General features: G+C 46.5%; 1 protein-coding gene across 1 annotated transcript in view; it reads right to left on the bottom strand.

The window, feature by feature from the left end:
* Positions 1-21,152: 21,152 nt before the first annotated feature.
* Positions 21,153-23,339, bottom strand: part of NGR-A30 (neuropeptide receptor A30) — a 71,463-nt gene continuing 69,276 nt past the window's right edge. The window contains 2 exon segments of the mRNA NM_001134274.2: positions 21,153-21,445; positions 22,327-22,459. Coding sequence (NP_001127746.1) covers positions 21,293-21,445; positions 22,327-22,459 — 286 coding nt within the window. The 3' untranslated portion in view covers positions 21,153-21,292.

Raw genomic sequence — 23,339 nt, forward strand, 5'->3', positions numbered from 1 at the left:
AGGTTAGGTGTAGGTGTAGGATAGCCTAGTTAGGCTTTGCAACGAAAGAGATCGGATGACGCGGACCAAAACCAGCAGGGGGAGTTGCGGGCTCTCCACGCCCTTCACTCGCTGAAGGGTGTTCCTCCTGGAGACGCTCGGGCTCCCTCTCTTTTCCCCTTTCTTCCCCTTTTTTGTTTTTCTTCGGGTCACGTCCGACCCGTTTCGGACGTAACCCCTGGGAGATGGTGGGCCACTTTTGGCCTGCCTTTTGATGGAGTAGTGAGCCGGCGTTGCTTATGCATCTTCCGGCCGCTGGTCGCCATGTCCCCGGCTTCGGCTACAGGGGCACGCCCTCCAGAGGGGGGTACCGGTATACCGGCGTGGCTTCGTGGTTGTTGCTCTTTTGAGCGTCGGGCGGTGGTCTGTCGTGTTGCTCGTTGCACTTGGCGGGCCGCCGGCCAACCCGTAATCCTCACCGCGTGGGGGACGGGGGTCGCTGCCGCGAGGCACGGGGCCGCGAGGACGTAAACCTCTTTAAAAAATGCCCCAATCCTAAGCTCTGGTGCCCGGCGATGGGATGAATGGCTGGAGGGAGTCCAGTCCCGAGGGTACCAACCAGACCCCAGGGGACCGACCCCTGGTTAATCAAAAAGGAAACATAAAAAAAATGGCACCTGTTAAAAATTTATTACCCCAGGAGGGTACCTCCCGCTCCGCGGGGGGAGAATCCCTCCGTGCGGTCGAGCGATCGGCCGCACGCTGCCCCACCGTTTCTGGGGGGGGCAAACACTGCCACGACGAAGGGGGCGACAACACGGGTCGCGTAAGGGACAGAGTCCCCACCGTGCTGCTGGAGAGGTGCGACAGCCTCATCTCACTACACTCGGCGCGAAGCTCCGTGAGGGGCGACGTGTCCAGTGGGAGGGAGACACCGGCGCTGTTTGCCGATTGTGTTCGGCAGCGGACTCGGCGGAAGCGGAAGTCGGCTCGACAGCCGGCGTCCTCCGCTCCGTCCGATTCCTCGGAGGGCGAGCCTGCCAGTGCCAAATATATGGCGTTGGCGGAAGGGCCGGCGACTGCTGCGGCGTCGCCCGCCACAGGATTTGATTTTGACAAGCCGTCGTCTTGCGGACTGGACGCTGCCTCCTCGGCGCAGTCCAGGGCCGCCTGCCGTGAGACAAAAAATAAAAAAAACAAAATCGGAGAAATCGAGCGCCTTCAGCGGTCCCTGACGTTGGTGGGTCCCTCTGACCCCCTCCGATCTTGTCAAATAGTCGGAGAAATAGTTACGACCATAGCGGCCAAATCAACTGCAGGCCTCAAGGGCTCCGAAGTGTCGGCAATGAAATCGGCGGCCGCCACCCTAGAGGAAAGGTTGCAGGACGTCGTGGACCGCACCACAAACGCCGAGACGGCGGGCTTGCGGCAGGAAGTGGCCCTACTGCACGCCCGCCTTGAGCAAGTGTCGACTGAGAATGCGCATCTTCAGTCGGAGAATGGGCAACTTAAAGTGGACATGGCCGAGTTGCGAACGATGGTTGCCGACCTCATCGAGCGGCAACGCAGCTCGGCCCCTGTCCCTCCTCCGCCCGAAGTGGAAGGCCTCAGCGAGGTCGAAGAGTTGAGGCGGCAGCTCCTTATACAGGAGGCGTGCAGCTCGAAGGTGGAGCGTGCGCGGCCGCCCCTCGCCCATGAGGCGAAAGGCAGTGCGCCTGTGCCGGCGCCCCGCAGGAGCGTGCAGCCCACTGTAAAGACATACAGCGGGAAGAAAGCGACACTCGCGCGAGCTCCCACTGCGGCTGCACCTATACCCGCGGCTGCGGGGGTGCCGGCACCCACGGCCCCTGCAAGAAAACCGGCGTCCGCTCCTGCTCCGCCCCAGCCTGTGAAGGCAGGGCCCGGCAGGAGCCGGACAAAGAAGAAGGGGGCGTCAACGCCGCCAAACCGGCACTGACCCCCCAGCCCCGCCCACTGCCCCCCGCCCCGGCCAACATGGATGAGGCCTGGACGACGGTGGTGCGGCGAGGGCCCAAAAAGGTAGCGGCGCCTGCCGCGCCGCTCCCCAAGCACGCCCCTGCGGCCACCGCTCCCCGCCAACAGGGTCGAGCGGAGCCGAGGGGTCGAACTGGACGAAGAAGGCCGCGTGCCCCGCGGTCGGCTGCAGTGGTCGTAGAGCTGCTGCCGGCCGCAAAAGAAAAGGGCATCACCTATCACGAGGTGATGACCCGGGCGCGCGGTGGCGTGAATGTGGACGCCCTCGGCGTGGAGGGTGGCCTGAAGGTCCGGCAGACGGCCAACGGGGCCCGCCTGGTAGAGTGCCCCGGCCCGAACACCAATGCCGCGGCCGAAAAATTGGCGGCCCGGCTGAGGGAGATCCTGCCGGACCCCGAGGTGGTGCGCATCGCGCGGCCCGTAAAAATGGCGGAGGTGAAGATTACGGGCCTCGACGAGTGCGCCACGAAGGAGGAGGTCGCCGCGGCCATCGCGTCGCAGGGCAACTGCGCCCTCGCCGACGTCAAAGTTGGGGAGCTCCGGGCAACCTACTCTGGTACCCGGACGGCGTGGGCGCGTTGCCCCATCGCAACGGCGAACCTCCTGGCCACCCCTCCACAGGGTCGGCCTTCAGATAGCCCAGGATGGCTGCGCGTGGGCTGGGTTGTGGCCCACGTGCAACTGCAGGAGAGCAGGCCGTGGCGCTGTCTTCGGTGCTTCGGCACCGGCCACGGCCTCGCCAAGTGCCCCTCGACAGTGGACCGCAGCAACCTGTGCTTCCGCTGCGGCCAACCGGGGCACAAGGCAGCCTCCTGCACCGCAGCCGCGCCGCACTGCGTCTTGTGCGACGCGGCTAAAAGGAAGGCCGACCACCGGGCCGGGGGCCCAGCGTGCAAGTCCGCCCCCTCCTCTACAAAAACGAGGAGGGGCGGAAAGAAAAAGAAGCCGGCTGCAACAAGGGCAGCCGGCGAGTCAGTTCCCGCCGCGGCTGTTGTCGAGCCGCAGGGCGGGACAGACGAGGGAGCGATGGACGTAGCCCCGTAATGGGTTGTGTCCATCGCTTCCTTCAAAGTAATTTGAACCACTCCGCCAGGGCACAGGATCTCCTCGTCCACACCATGGCGGAGTGGTCAATCGACGTCGCTGTCGCTGCGGAGCCGTACTTCGTCCCCACCGACCAGGACTGCTGGATGGGGGACGTCGACGGCTCCGTGGCCATTGTGTTGAGACAGTCCGCGGCGTTACCCCCCTTGGAAATGGTGGCCAGGGGACCCGGGTACGTCGCGGCTAGGATCGACGGGACCGTCGTGATCGGGGCGTACTTTTCTCCGAACAGGAGCCTCGCCGAGTTCGAGCGGTTTCTGGGCGGGCTCGAGGCGCTTTTACACCGCCTCGGGTCCCGCCCTGTCATCGTCGCGGGGGACTTCAATGCCAAGTGCACGGCTTGGGGTTCCCCCCGCACGGATGCGCGAGGCGAGGCCCTTTCGGAGTGGGCGATCGCGACCGGCCTCTGTCTCCTAAACAGAGGCACGGTCGCGACTTGCGTGCGGTGGAACGGGCAATCTCACGTGGACGTGACGTTCGCGTCCCCGTCCGCCGTGCGCCGCACCCGCGGCTGACGCGTACTCGAGGGGGCGGAGACGCTCTCGGACCACAGATACGTCCGATTCGAGCTCTCCGCCTCCTCCTTGTCGTCGTCGTCAGCCGCGGGCGCCCGCGGCGAGGAGGAGCTCCCGCAAGGTGCGCCCCGTTCGTTCCCCAGGTGGGCCTTGAAACGGATGAACAAGGAGTTGCTGATGGAGGCGGCCGCTGTTGCTGCGTGGGCGCCAAAACCCGCGCGGCTCGCGGACGTGGATGCGGAGGTCGACTGGTTCCGGGGCACCATGGCAAACATTTGTGATGCCGCCATGCCCCGGGTCGGCCCCCGAGCACCACGTGGGGGTGCGTTCTGGTGGTCGCCCGAGATCGCAAGACTCCGCGAGGAGTGCGTGAGGGCGCGCCGCCGGAGCGCACGCCACCGCCGCCGCCGTCGTCGCGACGCTGCGTTCGCGGAGACGGCGGCCCAGCTGCACGCTGACTGTCGTCAAAAGCAGACGGCGCTGCAGCTGGCCATCGGCGAGGCCAAGAAGCAGAGCATGAAGACTCTCCTGGAGTCGCTCGACGAAGATCCCTGGGGGCGCCCATACAAGATGGTTCGCAGGAAACTGCAGCCGCGGGCGCTCCCGGTGACCGAGCGGCTCCAGCCTCGGCAGCTGCGGGAAATTGTTACGGCACTCTTCCCGCCGGCAGCGGGGGGGGACTTTGAGCCCCCCCAGATGGACGCCACGTGGGGCACGCCTCCGCGTCGCCCCAGCGTTCCCGCTGTCGAGGAGCCCCCTCCCCCTATCACGGGGGCGGAGATCCATGCGGCCGTGTCCAGAATGAGAGCGAAGGACGCGGCCCCCGGCCCTGACGGCGTTCACGGCCGGGTCTGGAGCTTGGCCTTCGAGGCCCTAGGGGACCGGCTCGGGGGGCTTTTCGAAGCGTGCCTCGAGTCGGGACGGTTCCCGTCGAAATGGAAGACGACTGGTCCTTCTGCGGAAGGACGGGCGCCCCGCGGACTCACCCGCGGGCTATCGCCCCATCGTGTTGCTGGACGAAGCGGGCAAGATGCTCGAGAGGATCGTCGCGGCCCGCATCGTCCGGCACCTGACCGAGACGGGTCCCGATCTTTCGGCGGAGCAGTACGGCTTCAGAGAGGGCCGCTCGACTATCGACGCAATTCTGCGCGTGCGGGCCCTCTCCGATGAAGCCGTATCCCGGGGCGGGGTGGCGATGGCGTTATCCTTAGATGTAAGGAACGCCTTCAACACCCTGCCCTGGTCGGTGATTGCGGGGGCGCTGGAGTATCACGGCGTCCCCGCATACCTCCGCCGACTGATCGGCTCCTACCTCGAGGGCAGGTCGATCCAGTGCATCGGACACGGTGGGACGATGTACCGCTTCCCCGTCGAGCGCGGTGTTCCGCAGGGGTCGTCACTAGGATCCGACGGTTGGGGCTCGAGGTGGCGCTCGATAAAACCCAGGCCCTGCTTTTTCACGGGCCGGGACGAGCGCCGCCTGTGGGTGCCCACCTCGTGATCGGAGGCGTCCGCGTCGGGGTTGGGGTGACCGGTCTTCGGTACCTCGGCCTCGAACTGGATAGTCGGTGGAACTTCCGCGCTCACTTTGAGAAGTTGGGCCCTCGACTGATGGCGACGGCCGGCTCTCTGAGCCGGCTGCTTCCAAACGTCGGGGGTCCCGATCAGGTGGCGCGCCGCCTCTACATGGGGGTGGTGCGGTCGATGGCACTATACGGGGCTCCCGTATGGTGCCGCGCCCTGACCCGCAAGAACGTCGCGGCTCTGCGACGTCCGCAGCGTGCGATCGCGGTCAGGGCGATCCGAGGATACCGCACCGTCTCCTTCGAGGCGGCGTGCTTGCTCGCCGGGGCGCCACCCTGGGACCTGGAGGCGGAGGCGCTCGCTGCCGATTACAGGTGGCGTAGCGACCTCCGCTCTAGGGGGGAAGGGCGCCCCGGCGAAGGTGTAGTTCGAGCGCGGAGGCTCCACTCTCGGCGGTCCGTGCTGGAGGCGTGGTCTCGCCGCTTGGCGGACCCGTCGGCCGGCCTCCGAACCGTCGAGGCGGTCCGCCCGGTTCTCGCGGACTGGGTGGGCCGCGACCGCGGATGCCTCACCTTCCGGCTAACGCAGATGCTTACCGGCCATGGTTGTTTCGGCCGGTACTTGCACAAGATAGCCGGAAGGGAACCGACGGCGCAGTGCCACCACTGCGCGGACCGCGACGAGGAAGACACAGCGGAACACACGCTGGCGCGTTGCTCTGGATTCGACGAGCAACGCGCCGCCCTCGTCGCGGTCATAGGAGAGGACCTCTCGCTGCCGCGCGTCGTGGCTACGATGCTCGGCAGCGACGCGTCCTGGAAGGCGATGCTCGACTTCTGCGAGTCCACCATCTCGCAGAAGGAGGCGGCGGAGCGAGAGAGGGAGAGCTCTTCCCTTTCCGCACCGATCCGTCGCCGTCGAGCCGGGGGCCGGAGGCGGGAATACGCCCGTACGTCCCGGCCCCTGTAGGTGGCGGCCTCCCCCCGGTGAAGGTCAAGGGGCGACCTGAGGGGGTGAGGCCGCGCGGCGCGCTACCAGCACTCTAGCGCGCTGCCGTGGAGTGAATAGAGCGACCGGTCGACGGTGTATCGCGTCCCGACCCGGCAGGCTGGTTCTGGTCCAGCGGGGTATTCCGGGACACCAGCGGCACCGTCTGGGCGGCCCGACGGGCTGCCGTACCGAGACGGCCGACGTTTCAGAGCCTTCGATTCGCCTCGAAGGCTCCGTCGGCTGGGCGTCCTTGGGGTGAGCCGCGCCGTCTGGTTGTAGTGTTGACCGCGGTAGCCCCCCTACCTCATCGGGGTTCTGACCTCGGAGGGGATCGGACGTCGGGTGTAAGAGTGCAGGGGAGTCGTTTAGTGGGTGGGCTCTAAAATCCTTGGGCCCGCGGTCTGCTCACAACACCATGCAGATCGTTGAGTCTCACATACCCCGCGCGCCCCTTTTGCGCGGGGACCTCGTAGGAGGTTCGGCCCTCTACCCGAAAAAAAAAAAAAAAAAAAAAAAGTGCATCGGACACGGTGGGGCGATGTACCGCTTCCCCGTCGAGCGCGGTGTTCCGCAGGGGTCCGTCCTGGGCCCCCTGCTGTGGAACATCGGCTACGACTGGGTCCTGCGGGGCGTCATTCGGGGACCCCTCCCCGGGCTCAGCGTAATTTGTTACGCTGACGACACGTTGGTCGTAGCTCCGGGGAGGGACTACCGGGAGTCTGCCCGTCTGGCGTGCGCAGGCGTGGCACACGTCGTCACCAGGATCCGACGGTTGGGGCTCGAGGTGGCACTCGACAAAACCCAGGCCCTGATGTTTCACGGGCCGGGACGAGCGCCGCCTGTGGGCGCCCACCTCGTGATCGGAGGCGTCCGCGTCGGGGTCGGGGTGACCGGTCTTCGGTACCTCGGCCTCGAACTGGACGGTCGGTGGAACTTCCGCGCTCACTTTGAGAAGTTGGGCCCTCGACTGATGGCGACGGCCGGCTCTCTGAGCCGGCTTCTTCCAAACGTCGGGGGTCCCGATCATGTGGCGCGCCGCCTCTACATGGGGGTGGTGCGGTCGATGGCATTATACGGCGCTCCCGTATGGTGCCACGCCCTGATCCGCGAGAACGTCGCGGCGCTGCGACGTCCGCAGCGCGCGATCGCGGTCAGGGCGATCCGAGGATACCGCACCGTCTCCTTCGAGGCGGCGTGCTTGCTCGCCGGGGCGCCACCCTGGGACCTGGAGGCGGAGGCGCTCGCTGCCGATTACCGGTGGCGTAGCGACCTCCGCTCTAGGGGGGAAGGGCGCCCCAGCGAAAGTGTAGTTCGAGCGCGGAGGCTCCACTCTCGGCGGTCCGTGCTGGAGGCGTGGTCTCGCCGCTTGGCGGACCCGTCGGCCGGCCTCCGAACCGTCGAGGCGGTCCGCCCGGTTCTCGCGGACTGGGTGGGCCGCGACCGCGGATGCCTCACCTTCCGGCTAACGCAGATGCTTACCGGCCATGGTTGTTTCGGCCGGTACTTGCACAAGATAGCCGGAAGGGAACCGACGGCGCAGTGCCACCACTGCGCGGACCGCGACGAGGAAGACACAGCGGAACATACATTGGCGCGTTGCTCTGGATTCGACGAGCAACGCGCCGCCCTCGTCGCGGTCATAGGTGAGGACCTCTCGCTGCTGCGCGTCGTGCCTACGATGCTCGGCAGCGACGCGTCCTGGAAGGCGATGCTCGACTTCTGCGAGTCCACCATATCGCAGAAGGAGGCGGCGGAGCGAGAGAGGGAGAGCTCTTCCCTTTCCGCACCGATCCGTCGCCGTCGAGCCGGGGGCCGGAGGCGGGAATACGCCCGTACGTCCCGGCCCCTGTAGGTGGCGGCCTCCCCCCGGTGAAGGTCAAGGGGCGACCTGAGGGGGTGAGGCCGCGCGGCGCGCTACCAGCACTCTAGCGCGCTGCCGTGGAGTGAATAGAGCGACCGGTCGACGGTGTATCGCGTCCCGACCCGGCAGGCTGGTTCTGGTCCAGCGGGGTATTCCGGGACACCAGCGGCAACGTCTGGGCGGCCCGACGGGCTGCCGTACCGAGACGGCCGACGTTTCAGAGCCTTCGATTCGCCTCGAAGGCTCCGTCGGCTGGGCGTCCTTGAGGTGAGCCGCGCCGTCTGGTTGTAGTGTTGACTGCGGTAACCCCCCTACCCCATCCGGGTTCTGACTTCGGAGGGGATCGGACGTCGGGTGTAAGAGTGCAGGGGAGTCGTTTAGTGGGTGGGTCCTAAAATCCTTGGGCCCGCGGTCTGCTCACAACACCATGCAGATCGTTGAGTCTCACATACCCCGCGCGCCCCTTTTGCGCGGGGACCTCGTAGGAGGTTCGGCCCTCTACCCGAAAAAAAAAAAAAAAAAAAAAAAAGGAGCACCAATAAAGAATGTTTCAAAATCGTAGTTATTTTTACCTTTTGAGAGCTTCCGCTGCGTGCGCTGCAGAAACGGTTAAAGTTTTGCTAAAATAATGTATGACAGTATTGTTCCCCTTTAAAAGATTTAAAAAAAAAATCCACAACAGCATATGTTTATATGTTAAGGTTGGCTCACTATAACGTTTTTATTGTAAGCCTTTATTGCTGATACTAAACAACGATATTTACACATAGTAGCAAATTGTTTTAACTTAAATCTAATCTAATACATCGGGTTTCCCGGTTCAGTGATCAGCGTGTCCTGTGACACATAGGCCTCTTCCAGCTGCTTCCATTCCTCTCTATTGCTAGCTTTTCTGGACCAAATTGTCCCTCCAATCATCTTTATATCATCTGTCCATCTTCTAGCTTGCCTACCTCTTTTTCTTTTGCCATCACGTGGCTGCCATTCTGTTATAATTTTAGTCCATTTCATTCTGCTTTCCCTTGTCATATGTCCAGTCCATCGCCATTTTAACTGTCTTATCTTCTTTAGTACATCTTCCACCTTTGTTGTACATCTAATGTCTGCTGCTCTTTTGCGGTCTTTTAGCGTCACGCCTAACATACTCCTTTCCATACTCCTTTGACACGATCTTAGTTTTAAAAGATTTTTTTGAGTCAATGCCCATGTTTGGCACCCATACGTGAGGCATGGCAAGATGCAAGAATTAAACACTTTTTTCTTGGCTGTCATAGGAAAGTGTTTGCTTTTAAATATCTCTTTAAGGGACCAGTATCGTTTCCAAGCACAGGCCACTCTGCTTTCGATTTCTATGTCTGTCCGGTCTCTAAAAGACAGTAATTGTCCTAAGTATGTATAGTTTTTAACATATTCAATATCTTCATTGTCTACTTTTATGAGTATTTCTTCTCTGTTTGTCATTACTTTTGTTTTTGATCGATTTATAGTAAGGCCAACTACTCTGCTTGCCTCAGCTAGCTGTTGTAGCATCTGTTGAAGGGTCTTCGCGTTGTCAGTTATTAGGACTAAGTCATCAGCGAATCTTAAGTGGTTAAGTTGTCTACCGTTGATATTAATGCCAAAATTGTCCCACTCAAGATCTCTGAATATGCTTTCCAAGACTGCCGAAAAAAGTTTTGGCGATAGAGGATCTCCTTGCCTCACACCTCTAGCTATTGGGAACTCTTCACCGGTTGATTCCAGTTTTATTTGCGCTGTGCTATTTGCATATATATTTTTAACTATACGTATGTATTTTATTGGCACTCCCTGCTGGATTAGAGCTCTCCAAAGCGAATCGTGTTCTATAGAATCAAATGCTTTACTATAGTCCACAAATGCGATGTACAAGGCTTTACCGTATTCTTGACATTTTTCTATTAGCTGTTTGATGACATGCATGTGATCAGTAGTTGAAAACCCCGCTCTAAAACCAGCTTGTTCTATAGGTTGTTGTTCGTCCATTATTCCTGTTATTCTGTTCAATAACAATTTGGAGAACACTTTATAAATATTCGACATAAGGCTTATAGGCCTGTAGTTTTCTATAATATTCGTATATATAACGTTTTTAATGCTAACCAAATTTGTTCTAAAATAAAGCATTATTTGTGAGCTATTCCACGCGGACGAAGTCGCTGGCAAAAGCTAGTTTCTATATAATTCCAAAGTTTCAAGGTCACAGCATCGACGGTGATACTAACATAAAAGGATGGAAGGTTTTTCAATTGACAATTTAAACCAAACAGTTAATTGTCGAAGATTTTTTCAAGATATTTAGAGTTAACAGAAAATTTAAGTCGATTAGTCAATCACATTATTTCACTGTTTGCTTAAAGGAATAGATTGGTTGAGTCCTTGGCATTGTTGATGAGTATGATTGATCGTAGCCACTCACCACCAGATAACCTATTTGCCTACAAAGGCCTTAAAAAAACTTCATCATCATAAGCTTCGAGCGTTACAATAAATTATTATCCAACTACAAAGTTAATGGAATGCAATAGAGGAACGACGTTTGCGAAAACAGGAAGTCAATTCCGGCCATTAGTGATATTGACACTGTTATTGTTAGGGATAATGCTGTGAAATTAAACTGAAACGTATCGGAAAGCTCTAATTATTTTGCGGCGGAAGTCGACAATGTGGCGTTGTAAGAAACAATCCTTCCAAATTCAAGCTCAATTATCTAATAATAACATCTTCTCTATATATTATTCTTGATTGTATTATTAATATAATTGTACTCACAAAATCAATATATTTGTGGGATTACTCGTACTCGAAGTAGGACGAATTGCAAATCTATACAGGCACCATCGTTCTGAGATTTCTGTTCTTTTTTTTTTATTTTTTTTTATGATTGAATGATTACTGGTGGCGCGGAGGCCTTTCCAGTTTCACCAGGACAGGTGGGCGAGCAAAGGCTCAGCCAGAAGGGGTGGGATTTGCTAACAGCTACTCGAGCGCCTCCGAAGGAGACCTAACAACTCAAGAGCAGGTGCTTCGCGAATGAAACTACTACCGGATCGGAATCGCGACCCGCTGAGAAGATCCGGCGAGAAACTCAGCGAGCTGATTCATGGGTTAGGTTGCACGGCGAACTGTTTGTCGAGTTCGACGGGTACGGTTACCGGGGTCCCTAAGCCTGCTCCTAGTGTTAGAGCTGAGGGCGTCTAATGCAAAGGTTATTGGATCTGATGGATCCGTAAGGACGTGAGATTTCTGGTGCAAATTAGTCATGCCTTCCAGCTTGAAGAGTATTCAACTGAATTGAGAGCTCGACCTAACAACGTATTTAAGTGAAGAATGTGAACAAAGATTAGTGTAGCATAAAAAACGGTGACCGGATCCCACAGACCGCGACAGACATTTGTTTTGTTATTACATATTTATTCAGTTGGAAAAATAGCACTGAAAGCTACGTCACTCGATACGAAACACCGGGTCTCTAGCCTATTAAGTCACGGACTATTAGTTTGCCGACCCCTATTCTAGATAACGATCAAAAAAGAAATCGGAGTAAATACAGAGGGTACTTGAAACTAAAATAAATGAAATGAAGAATCAATCTCTAAGGTATGCTTCCAAAATGTTAACTGCTGTTTCTGAAGCATTTGTTTTATTTACCACGTTAATAGAGCATTCGTTATCTAATCTGGTATACCTTACTGGTGGTAGGACCTCTTGTGAGTACGCACGGGTAGGTACCACTATCCCGCCTATTTCTGCCGTGAAGCAGTAATGCGTTTCGGTTTGAGGGGTGGGGCAGCCGTTGTAACCATACTGAGACGTTAGAACTTATATCTCAAGGTGGCGCATTTACGTCGTAGTGGTCTATGGGCTTCGGTAACCACTTAAGACCAGGTGGGCTGTGAGCTCGTCCAGCAAAAAAAAGAAAGAAAAAATAATTATTTACTAAAGGTAATCTTATAGGGCACTAATCAAAAGAGCCGGAAAGCTTGTAGCCGTAGCAAGAATATAATCTATTAGCTTCTCCTAGCAATTTTGAACGCAAGTCAGGAGCATATTAGGTGATAAATCAACAGTTTGACAAACTCGTGCTTCATCGGCTGGAATTATTGCGTGTTGTTCTGGTTTGCTTAAGATGCTTTTATTAAAGAACAGCGTCTAATGTTTCAAAGATATTAAAAATGAGAATGGCCTTTAAGAACAGGTATATAAAGCACATTTTTATACTTTAATGTGTCAGAAATAGAACCTTTTTGTCAAGAACTTCACTGTACGAGGCTATTAAATAATATAAATTTCCATAGATTCAACATAGTTCTGAATATTAGTAAAGTTTGTAAATCGCATGGCTTAGTGATAAATATATAGGTTCGAGTTAGCTGATTTAAAGTTTTATCGGTTTTAGGGTATTTTTAGCAAAGAGCAAAATTCTGTACTTCAGGGGTAAACAATAGTAACTCAACATTTTGTCGAAATTACGTTTATAATCTGTATATCTATCTACGTGAAGCAAAAACTTTGTATCCCTTTTTACGAAAATTGCGCGATCGGAGGACTATGAAATTTTCCACACTTATAGAGAAGAAGTGCACAACGCTAATATTTTTTTTAAATAATGCATAAAAGATACATTAAATCAATAAAGAAAACATTACACATACTACCATGTATTTGACGCACACACGCATGCATACTATTTATTTATTGTCAAACTTTTGTTCTTGACGTCTGTGGTCAAATTGAGAATAGATTAAATATTGTTTGTCTTTATTAATATTTTTCTACAGTGTAGTCTTGGCGAAATTTGTGATTAAAGAAGTATACCTAATAGTCTTTGAAAATGGAATCATAATAGCTCACAAACTTATAATTTCAATTAATTATAGTCGAATTTCGACTACCAGGTGACCATTAGTACCAATTAATGTTCTGATTGTAGGAATATATAATATGATTTTTTCTTTATTGCGTAGATGTGTGGACGAGCTCACAGCCCACCTGGTGTTAAGTGGTTACTGGCGCCCATAGACATCCACAACGCAAATGCGCCACCCACCTTGAGATATAAGTTCTAAGGTCTCAGTATAGTTACAACGGCTGCCCCGCCCTTCAAGCCGAAACGCATTACTGCTTCACGGCAGAAATAGGCGGGGTGATGGTACTTACCCGTTCGGATTCACAAGAGGTCCTACCACCAGTAAATATAATATATTTACAACAAACACTAGATTCGCGGTTGAATTGTAGAAACTAATAAAAAAACAAGTAAGATGCAACTAAGATAAATATTTATGTTAGCCAGGGGAATATTCCAAGTCCCGATCACTGGTTTATTGGAAAAATATTCCGTATCGCTGGTCCCATAGCGAAAGTATTTGTCGAGTCTCATATTACAGTAGGGACCTCCCTCTACACAGATGTCGTCTTCTCGGGAACTTGTTGACTAAGAACTTTGTGGTTAATTTCGTTAGCGCGATTGGCGGCACTTGGTAGATTAATTCGGTGGAATTTGTCTCCGTAGCTTCCTTCGATTTTCTCGAACCTATATCGGAATTAGAGAGCTGGTGTAAAACGTCGCGCCTTGTACCTTGAAGACACAGCCTTTAATTAAAATTCTCAGAATGGCTACTTTACATCTCATAGTGTGATAGCTTCGCACAGTGGTGGTAGGACCTCTTGTGAGTCCGCACGGGTAGGTACCATCGCCCCGCCTATTTCTGCCGTGAAGCAGTAATGCGTTTCGGTTTGAAGGGTGGGGCAGCCGTTGTGACTATACTGAGAACTGTATCTCAAGGTGTGTGGCGCATTTACGTTGTAGATGTCTATGGGCTCCAGTAACCACTTAACACCAGGTGGGCTGTGAGCTCGTCCACACATCTAAGCAATAAAAAAAAAACAATGACCTCTCAAAGTTACCTCGTCTCGGCCAAACAAACACTTCACACTCTAGTTACTTTCAAATAAACGAAGCATAATTTGATAAATACGTTTCGCGTTACTGAAATGGAAAAAAAAAACAGCCAACATCTGTAACTTTAATGAAGTCATTCGACCCCAGTATTACAAGCATTAGGAGAGCAAAGAAATCCAAGTTATTCTGATCCCTGACATAAAACTAGATGTCCCCAATCAATCTGCTGAATTGACCAATCACACTGCTTAAGGCAAAGGGCAAAATGAAGTATCGTTTTGTTCTTTTGTGACCTTGCCGATCTTCGAGTTGTTTGAAGAGTTTTTCATTGTGATAGATTCATAATTTTTTTCTATGTGCTAAAATTTGTTCATGACGCTAGATTACGCAAAACTTATTCTTAAATTATGTCTATATGGTGTGTCTAATAATCGAATGTCTATAATTATAAAGATATCCGAGATATTATCCTCGATTGTAATTTTAATAACTGAAAATAACTAAAATAGCATTTTATTTACCGAAAATGTGATTGGGAGTATATTTTAGATTATTCCTCCGAATGAGAATACCTATAGATGAATCTTGGATACTGTCTCATAAGCAAACGGGAGGAGATTTATCATTACATCATATTGAAAACTTTGAATCTTTTTCACTTGTAATTTTTGTTTTGGGAATTATTCTGCTAATCCTTAATATATTGCTGTCATATCACCATGATTTGGCCTATGTAAAATTTTGTGTGTAATTATTTCTTTTCTGCCTATTTGCTGGTAGTCTAAGGAAGTAATTGCAGCTACACCCGGACGGGAGATTTGTTATCGCACCAGAGTTGCACCGCTCAATCTCTTTTCGTCGGTGTTGTGGTAGGGTAGGTAACAAGAGAATCACAGGGGAATGGGCGACTGTATTATCTGAGTATTATACCAGCTTATTGCGATTGCCAACTGGAGTTAAGTGGTGGTGAGGAGAGTATTTTGAGCCTGTATTCTATGGGTAGAATAACCTTACCTATTTCTGCCGCGAATCAGTCATTCGTTTCGGCTTGTGGGTGAGACAACCACGGCTGGAAGCATTCAAGTTATAAATAATTAATTAATAATTAATTCTGATTGGCACCTTACAAGCACCAAGTCGTGAGTTCGATATTCAAATATATTCAAGGATTGAAATAACAAAACAGGTTTCTTTTACTTATTTATTTAAGACTTATGCTACGAACATCGTATAAATTTTAAGTCCTTATAGTGTTTTTAAAAAAAAGACATAGTCACGGAATTAAGTACAAGATTTACTACACAATTATCTGATTATTATGCAGTTGTAATCAATATTACTAAGCGTTCGGTTTTCTATTATAAAATAGCTTTTAATCCATGCAACAAAAAGTAGGTATATATCTGTCAATAAATTTTTCCGATGATTACAATTTTAACTTAATATTACATTGTAACATAGTACAATTTATGAGTTTATTTTATTTTATAAGCCATTAAAACTTGACCAAGTGGATTAGATACAGTCAAGCAACAAGAACCAATTTAATACATATTTCCCATCAGAGTCACTTGAATAAACTTAATTCACATACATAACCAATACACCATGTGGCGATAAAAATTCGACTTTACAAATAAAATACGAACATCAAGATTGCTTCTCCTTATCGAGTGCTTAAATTTTAACAATAATAATAATTATATATTATAAAGCTGAAGAGTTTGTTTGTTTGAACGCGCTAATCTCAGGAACTACAGGTCCGATTTGAAAAATTCTTTCAGTGTTAGATAGCCCATTTATCGAGGAAGGCTATAGGTTATATAACATCACGCGAAAACCAATAAAAGCGGAGCACCAATAAATAATGTTTCAAAATCGGAGTTATTTTTACCTTTTGAGAGCTTCCGCTGCGTGCGCTGCAGAAACGGTTAAAGTTTCACTAAAATAATGTATGACAGAATTGTTACCCTTTAAAAGATCTAAAAAAAAATCCACAACAGCATATGTCTATATGTTAAAGTTGGCTCACTATAACATTTTTTATGCTAATTAAATTTATTCTAAAATAAAGCATTATTTGTGACGCGGACAAAGTCGCGGGCAAGAGCTAGTGAAAAATAAAGCGCCTAAAATATGTAGTTAATGAAATGAATGAAAGAAGTTTCTGAATTTATTATAAGCATTTGCGTTAATTCCAATTTATGGACATGTTAATATTCGATGACAAATGAACAATTGGTCGTTTGTTGTGTATCAAATTATTCAGAATGCTTAGAGTTTCACTCTATTTGGCACCAAGAACCTTTTTGTAAGCTAAAAGGATTCAATATGAGTAGAGTAAGAAATGTTTACAGGCTCATAAGCATTGTCGATAGTATGCTTTTGTGTAAATTGTACCAATATTGTTCCGTAAAACATTGTATGTTATCATTTTACGAGAAATTTACGCAAATTATTTTGTTTCCCTTTGGCTTACAAAGAAAATTAGAGAATTAGGTTCGTTTTTGTTTCTTATTTTCTAGCTTAATCCTATTACGATAAGTAGTTAAGATAAGTATACCTTAATAATTTTGTTTGGTTGAAATATCAAATCTATTCTCTAGTTGTTAATATAAAATTTACTCTTATTCTATGAATATTAATTAATAGTAGAAAATTTAAATCTTTTTACAAAAATATAAGAAAATTAAAAAAATAATGACTAATTCACATAATCGTGTTTTGTTATTTAACAGGACTGGACATTTTTAAATTCTCTTGTCTATTTGTCGCACCAAAAACGTGGTAAATTATCATTTACTTAAAAAATTGAATGTTATTTTCATTAAATTTGATTTAAAAAATGTACTTTTTTTTCTAAGTAGTCCCTGTAATCTGTTAACTACTTATAGTTTAATTAATTTTACACGAATTTATTTTTAAAACTCTTTTGATGAGTTTCTTATCAAGACGTACCTTATTAAGTTCTTATTAAGTTAAGTTAAGATCTTATTAAGTTAATTAATAAAGTTCACTTAACACTATGTAGATATAGTGCTAGAGCATGTTATGTGCAGCTCGCTTAAGACTAGAAGGTACCACGTCTTGTTTCTTGCCACTTGGAACAAGAGTGTACACTGACACCAATAAAGAATTCCAGCTCACATCCAAAAAGATGTGTAGCGACAGCCCTAAGGTGTGTAATAGCATTTACGTAATTTTGGAGTTGAGTCATCCCTTAGAATCGAGTCGGCGATATACACATCTATAGATTTAAAAAACGTAATAGCCTTAAAATACTCTCCTGTGATAAACATATCATCACATACGAGACAAGAACGAGCAAGGCAACCGCAACTTTAAAATGTGTTAAATTAAATAATAGAAGGGTTTGCCGGATCCTTTTAAGGGGATACGGAACTGACCGTTATCGGGAATCCAATCTGAACTCGTCCTACTGCCTATCTTATACCTTTAAACGAGCAATTCTTGTATTATAATAATATATAATCTGAATCTCGGAAACGGCTTCAATGATTTTCATAAAATTTAGTATACAGGGGATTTTGGGGGCGATAAATTGATCTAGCTACGATTTATTTTCAGAAAATGTTGTTTTATTCGTGTTTTCAATAATCAACTCTGCTCGACATCTATTGGCGAATAATAATACAATTTTTCTTAATTGAGGGCAACTAACCGCTTTAAAGACACAACAAGATGGCGTTATAAAAGAAAATCTCGGTCATCATCTAGTTGAAGATTAACAAAGCGACCAACGTCGTGACGGAACTATTTACACTAGAGGTCCCGCAGTAGTCGAAATTCGACTGTAATTAATTGGAATTGTAAGTTTGTACACTATTATGATTGTATTTTATACTTCTATAATCACAAATTTCGCCAAGATTGCACTATAAAAAATATTAACAAAGACAAACAATATTTAATCTATTCTCAATTTGACAACAGACGTCAAGAATAAAAGTTTGACAATAAATAGTATGCATGCGTGTGTGCGTCAAATACATGGTATGTAGTGTGTGTAATGTTTTCTTTATCGATTTAATGTATCTTTTATGCATTATTTAAAAAAAATATTAGCATTGTGCACTTCTTCTCTATATTCTCTGTAAGTGTGGAAAATTTCATACTCCTCCGTCCGCTCAATTTTCGTAAAAAGGGATACAAAGTTTTTGCTTCACTTATTAATATATATATTAGTGAATACTCCTTGTCGTAAAGCGCGGGGATTACAGCTTAGAACGTAGATTCGTATGCCGCCGAATTAGATTTTGATTAGGTTTCGATATCTAGATATTGTATTCAAAATAGTCTTTGTCTTATCTTATATCAGTATTCAAAATAGCCTTTATCTTAGAAGAGTTTATTTTAATAAAGAATATGTTAAATTTTCAACGAATAAAATAAACAGAAAGGTTTCAAAATGAGATGAAAATGAAAGAACAAATCGAGACGTTATAGGCTCATGCCAGAGCCAAGGTTTTTAATAATATGTATTAGAAATCCAAAATTGAAAATTGAAATCTGTTCTAATGTATTTATAAATAAAAATGCTATCATTTTTAGGACGGTATTTTACAGAGAAATATATAATACCAAAAATACAGTACAGTGCAAATTATGCAAAACTAAAATCCGACTTTATGGTTGCTTCGGAAGCAATGTATTTCGTCAACCTAATTAAAATATGTATATTACCAAACGTTTTGTTGTTTTTCGGCTATTACCCTATCATTTTATTATCAAAGTAATATAAATAATAGTTTCATTTGAAATTTGAATAGGCTTAGGATTACTAGAATTCCCTATACTATAATATAATTTTTTATTATCTTATATGTTAAATCTTGTAACGCATGTTTCTGAGCGTAATAATTATTAATAATAGTGATGTTGTTTTGAGGTCAATTATATATATAGTAAATCGCATTTTGGTCCTCACGATACAGGCTATGCCTAGTGTGAGGATCATTGGTTAATTTTATATTGTTGATGCCATCTGCGTAATCTCTCAGTTTGTTAAATATGTAAATAGTATTCTAGGTCATGATTTAAGAGTTTATGTAGTAAATAAAGAAATTATTATTATTATTATTATTAATAGAAAAAAATCCTTTACTATAATAGAAACCAGTGGCTGATATACATTTAAATAAACACATATAGATATTAAACACGCAGTCATAAAAATCATACCTACCTTCACCACACGAATATTTGCCGACATGGGAATTGAACAAACGGATCTAGTCCCAGCTTTCTGGAGCGCTAGTTACTGTACCATCGAGTTAGTCAATAAAAAAAACCAAACAACAGACTGAGAAATAATATGCGGTTAGGTTGAAGTGGACCAGTTTCCAGACCTCGAAGGGCATTGCCTGGAGGGCGGTCCTCGGGAGCATAGGCGACTAGCAGGTGCTTCTACACATACAGCGTCAGTGCAACCACGACCACTGTGACAAGAGTGTCCGACTGAGAAGAAAGAGGTTAGGCCCATGGACACAACACTGAAAACGGTGCTGCCCATCTCAATCAGTGAAATGGCTGTCCTACTCTTCTAACGGGACTGGTTAGTAATTACGCGGCAGAAATAGATAGAGCCGTGGTACCTTTGCAAGCCCCTAACATGCTCTAGAACATCTGGTACTTAAAATAGGAACTCGGGGAGTTACATAATATGTAATAGGATCATGACGTAATGTGTAGTTTTCGGAGCCTACATTATAGACGTCTGGTGACTCGCGAGCGCGATGATCTTCAGGTGGGTGGGTACATTCACATATCTCTAGACTGCTGTAACCACTTTTTTTTTCATAGATGGGTGGACGTCTTGGTGCTAAGTGTCTACTGGAGCCCATAGACATCTACAACGTAAATGCGGCCGCCCATCTTGAGATACAAGTCCTAAGGTCCCAGTATAGTTACAACGGCTGCCCCACTCTTCAAACCGAAACACATTAATGGTTCACGGCAGAAATAGGCAGGATGTTGGTACCTACCTAACTATGCGGACTCGCAAGAGCTCCGACCACCAGTAATTACGCAAATTATAATTTTGCGGGTTTGATTTTTATTACACGATGTTATTCCTTCACCGTGGAAGTCAATCGTGAAAATTTGTTAAGTGCGTATTTCATTAGAGAAATTGGGACCCGCCTGCAGAATTCGAACACTGATGCATCGAGATACGAATTCACCGGACGTATTATCCATTAGGCAATTTAGGCATTAGTGTGTAGTGAGCCTATTCACCCATTTAGCGAAAATATAAACGGTTAGATTAACTCGAAGACCGACTCTCGCACTATCTTCTTGTTAATAGTCTGATTTACATGAACAAAAATTTGGTTACAATAACCTTTAACAGTAAATATAAAACAAAGCTATTATTCTATATTAGATTTCACAATTCAATCTTGTTTTAAATACACATTAAATACAAGTAAATATATATTAGCATTTAAGAAAACTACAACCTGAATTATTCGCATGTAAATTCTACTCAAATATTCATTAAAATTTCGTGAAAATTCGTAAGAATCTTACATATATTTTACAAACCTTAATGTATGGTGATTATACAAAGTTATTTATACGCAAATTAAATTACATGAAAACTGTTTTCTTCTTCAAAAAATATACTGACTATCAACGTTTCAAATACTTTTTATCTTTCATGACAAAGACATTATATTATGTTTAATATCTAAAATTTTATTCTATTATTCCTAAGACTTGTTAAGAAATTGATACATTATACAACATCGCTTAGTGAATTTTACTTATTCTGAATTTTACTTTCAGAATCCGTTTCCAAAAGAAGCATACTTTATTATGCGGATCCATGGTTTTTTTTGTTGTCTTTTGTTGAAATCGTGCATGCCTTTGTGATTATTCGTAAAAAATATTTAAAAAAATACACACACAAAAAAATACATATTGATTGGATTGGATGTCTCTTCAAAAAGGTGCATGACAAAAAAAAAGTGTGGTGTCGTGGGACACCGGATAGGAACGAAGTTCCTTATTATAAAAATATCAATTTTAAGTTCTATTCGAGGTATAAAGAAAATAAAACTGGAGGTTTCGCAACAACCCACGGTCACTCGGTAACGTGCGAACTTATTGTAGTACACTTCATTCAGGGTTGTTTGCATAAGAGTTAGTGTATTGCGCAAACGAACGCTCTGAGATCGTGGTCAATGAATAATAAAAAATATGTAATTTTTTTACGTTATTACAAAGTTAAATCGTACACTGTGTGCATTACTAATAAAAATCTTACGTTACGGACGTTTTTTCCCGGTTAGGGTATCCCTCCGCATTGTTCCATAAGGAACTTCGTTGCAAAAATTAACAATACTTTTTCCGTTGTAAGTTACACCATCTGGAAGTTTAAAGAAAAGTATCATCTCTTCTTCGGACTGTATGACAGTTGTTGTTCACCTGGTGCTGCCCATCGGGTAGGTGGAGGCGAACCTTGCGGGAGTTAGTGCTGCTTCTGTGCTGAACCCTCGGCTTCGGAAACTTGACGCTGTCGTCTTTCACCTAAATTCAAATGTGTTGAAGGGAATATTGTTTTCGACTTTTATATTGGCTTATGAACCAGATTACGACATTAATCCGTCTGATTAGCCTTTACACAAAAAATAAATAGTAGTTTAAAAAAACTAACAAACTACGCTTTTATAGAAAATCCAACTAAAAAATAGAAAATAAATTTGAATTAAAAATAGTGTAAGAAAAACTGATTTTATTGTAAAAAAAGCGTGGGGTACTTTTCAGGATATTATCAAAATAACCCTTCTTTCTACTCATATCTGTTCATAAAATATTTATATCTACTGATACCATGCACCCCACGGTTTTTTTTACAATGAAATCAGTTTTTCTAACACTATTGTTAATTCAAATTAATAAAAATTTATTTTCTATTTTTTAGTTGGATTTTCTATAAAATTGTATTTTGTTCGTTTTTTTAAACTATTATTTATTTTTCATTTTTTAGTTGAATTTCAATATTTTCAATTATTTTTTGTGCATTGAATTTTCATCGATCCTTAATAAGTACCTATACCAAATTTCGAGTTGATCCGACGTTTTGAAGAGGGTCAAAATCATGTTCAAAGATTCCGTTACATACTAACATACGTCTGAAGCTAAAGCGTACACCGTGTGACCGTGGTCTTGTACAATTATTCCCAGTTCTCCGTCAGTGGCTCATCTTTCATCATGAAGTCATAGCTTGAGTTTGATATTAATATTAGGAAGGCCATTTTGTATAGTTTTGTCGATCCTTACACTAATACTGGATCTCGTATGGCTACACGCTCAAACAAGAACAATGTTGCTTAGCGTATCCATATCATCACACCTGAGAGTCTAATTCAGTTTAGGTTTATAATTTAGCATCTTGTTGCAATACATACCCTTATGGTAAGATCGCGCCTGGTTCTTCGATGTGAGGACGTGAGGAGCTCCGTATGGGCCCTGGATTCATTGCCAGCCGGACTATCATTACCCTTCATCAGACAAGTCAGCCACTTGTATGGAGGGATGTTCCTGTTAGCAAAACCGATAATTTGATTGAGAACAAACTTGATGTTTTAGGTTTAAAAATAGAGCCAAAAGCTGTTATTATAAAATACGTCAAACCTAATTTAGATGATTTTTATTAAAAATATTTTTTTTATAAATACTACTTATAAAAGTAGAGAAGTATACGGCTTTTCTGGTGATGAGTGATCACTTATAGACATCAGCAATGCCATGTATCAAAATCAATCCAATTATTTTCGTGTAAATATTTTGAAATATATAAAGTTGCTGATTGTGCTCTGATCTCATCTTACTAAATAGTATAGTAATGTAGGAGATCAACTATAATATAGTCTTAAATTAAATTCTATTGAAATAATAACTCAATCGAAACGGTTCGTGTCTTCAAGAGTATCTGATATATTATTTTAATTTTTAATTGCATATGTAGTTAGACGAGCTTCCAGCCGACCTGTTGTTAAGTGATTACCGGAGCCCATAGAAATCTACAGCTTAAATGCCGCACCCACCTCAACTTCACATATCTTCACATATCCTTACTGGTGATAGGACCTCTTGTGAGTCCGCACGGGTAGGTACCACCGCCCTGCCTGTTTCTACCGTGAAGCAGTAATGCGTTTCGGTTTGAAGGGTGGGGCAGCCGTTGCAACTATACTAAGACCTTAGAACTTATATCTCAAGGTGGGTGTCGCATTTATGTTGTAGATGTCTATGGGCTCCAGTAACCACTTAACACTAGGCGGGCTGTGAGCTCGTCTACCCATCTAAGCAATAAAAAAAAGAAAAGAAAACAAATTTTACATTATTAAAAATCAACCAATCGGAACACAAAATAAACCAACGAAGAAAATCACAGCGGGTTCTAAAAAGCCGACGAAAACAA

The sequence above is a fragment of the Bombyx mori genome, chromosome 22 (genome assembly GCF_030269925.1).
Source record: "Bombyx mori chromosome 22, ASM3026992v2".
NCBI lineage: Eukaryota > Metazoa > Arthropoda > Insecta > Lepidoptera > Bombycidae > Bombyx > Bombyx mori.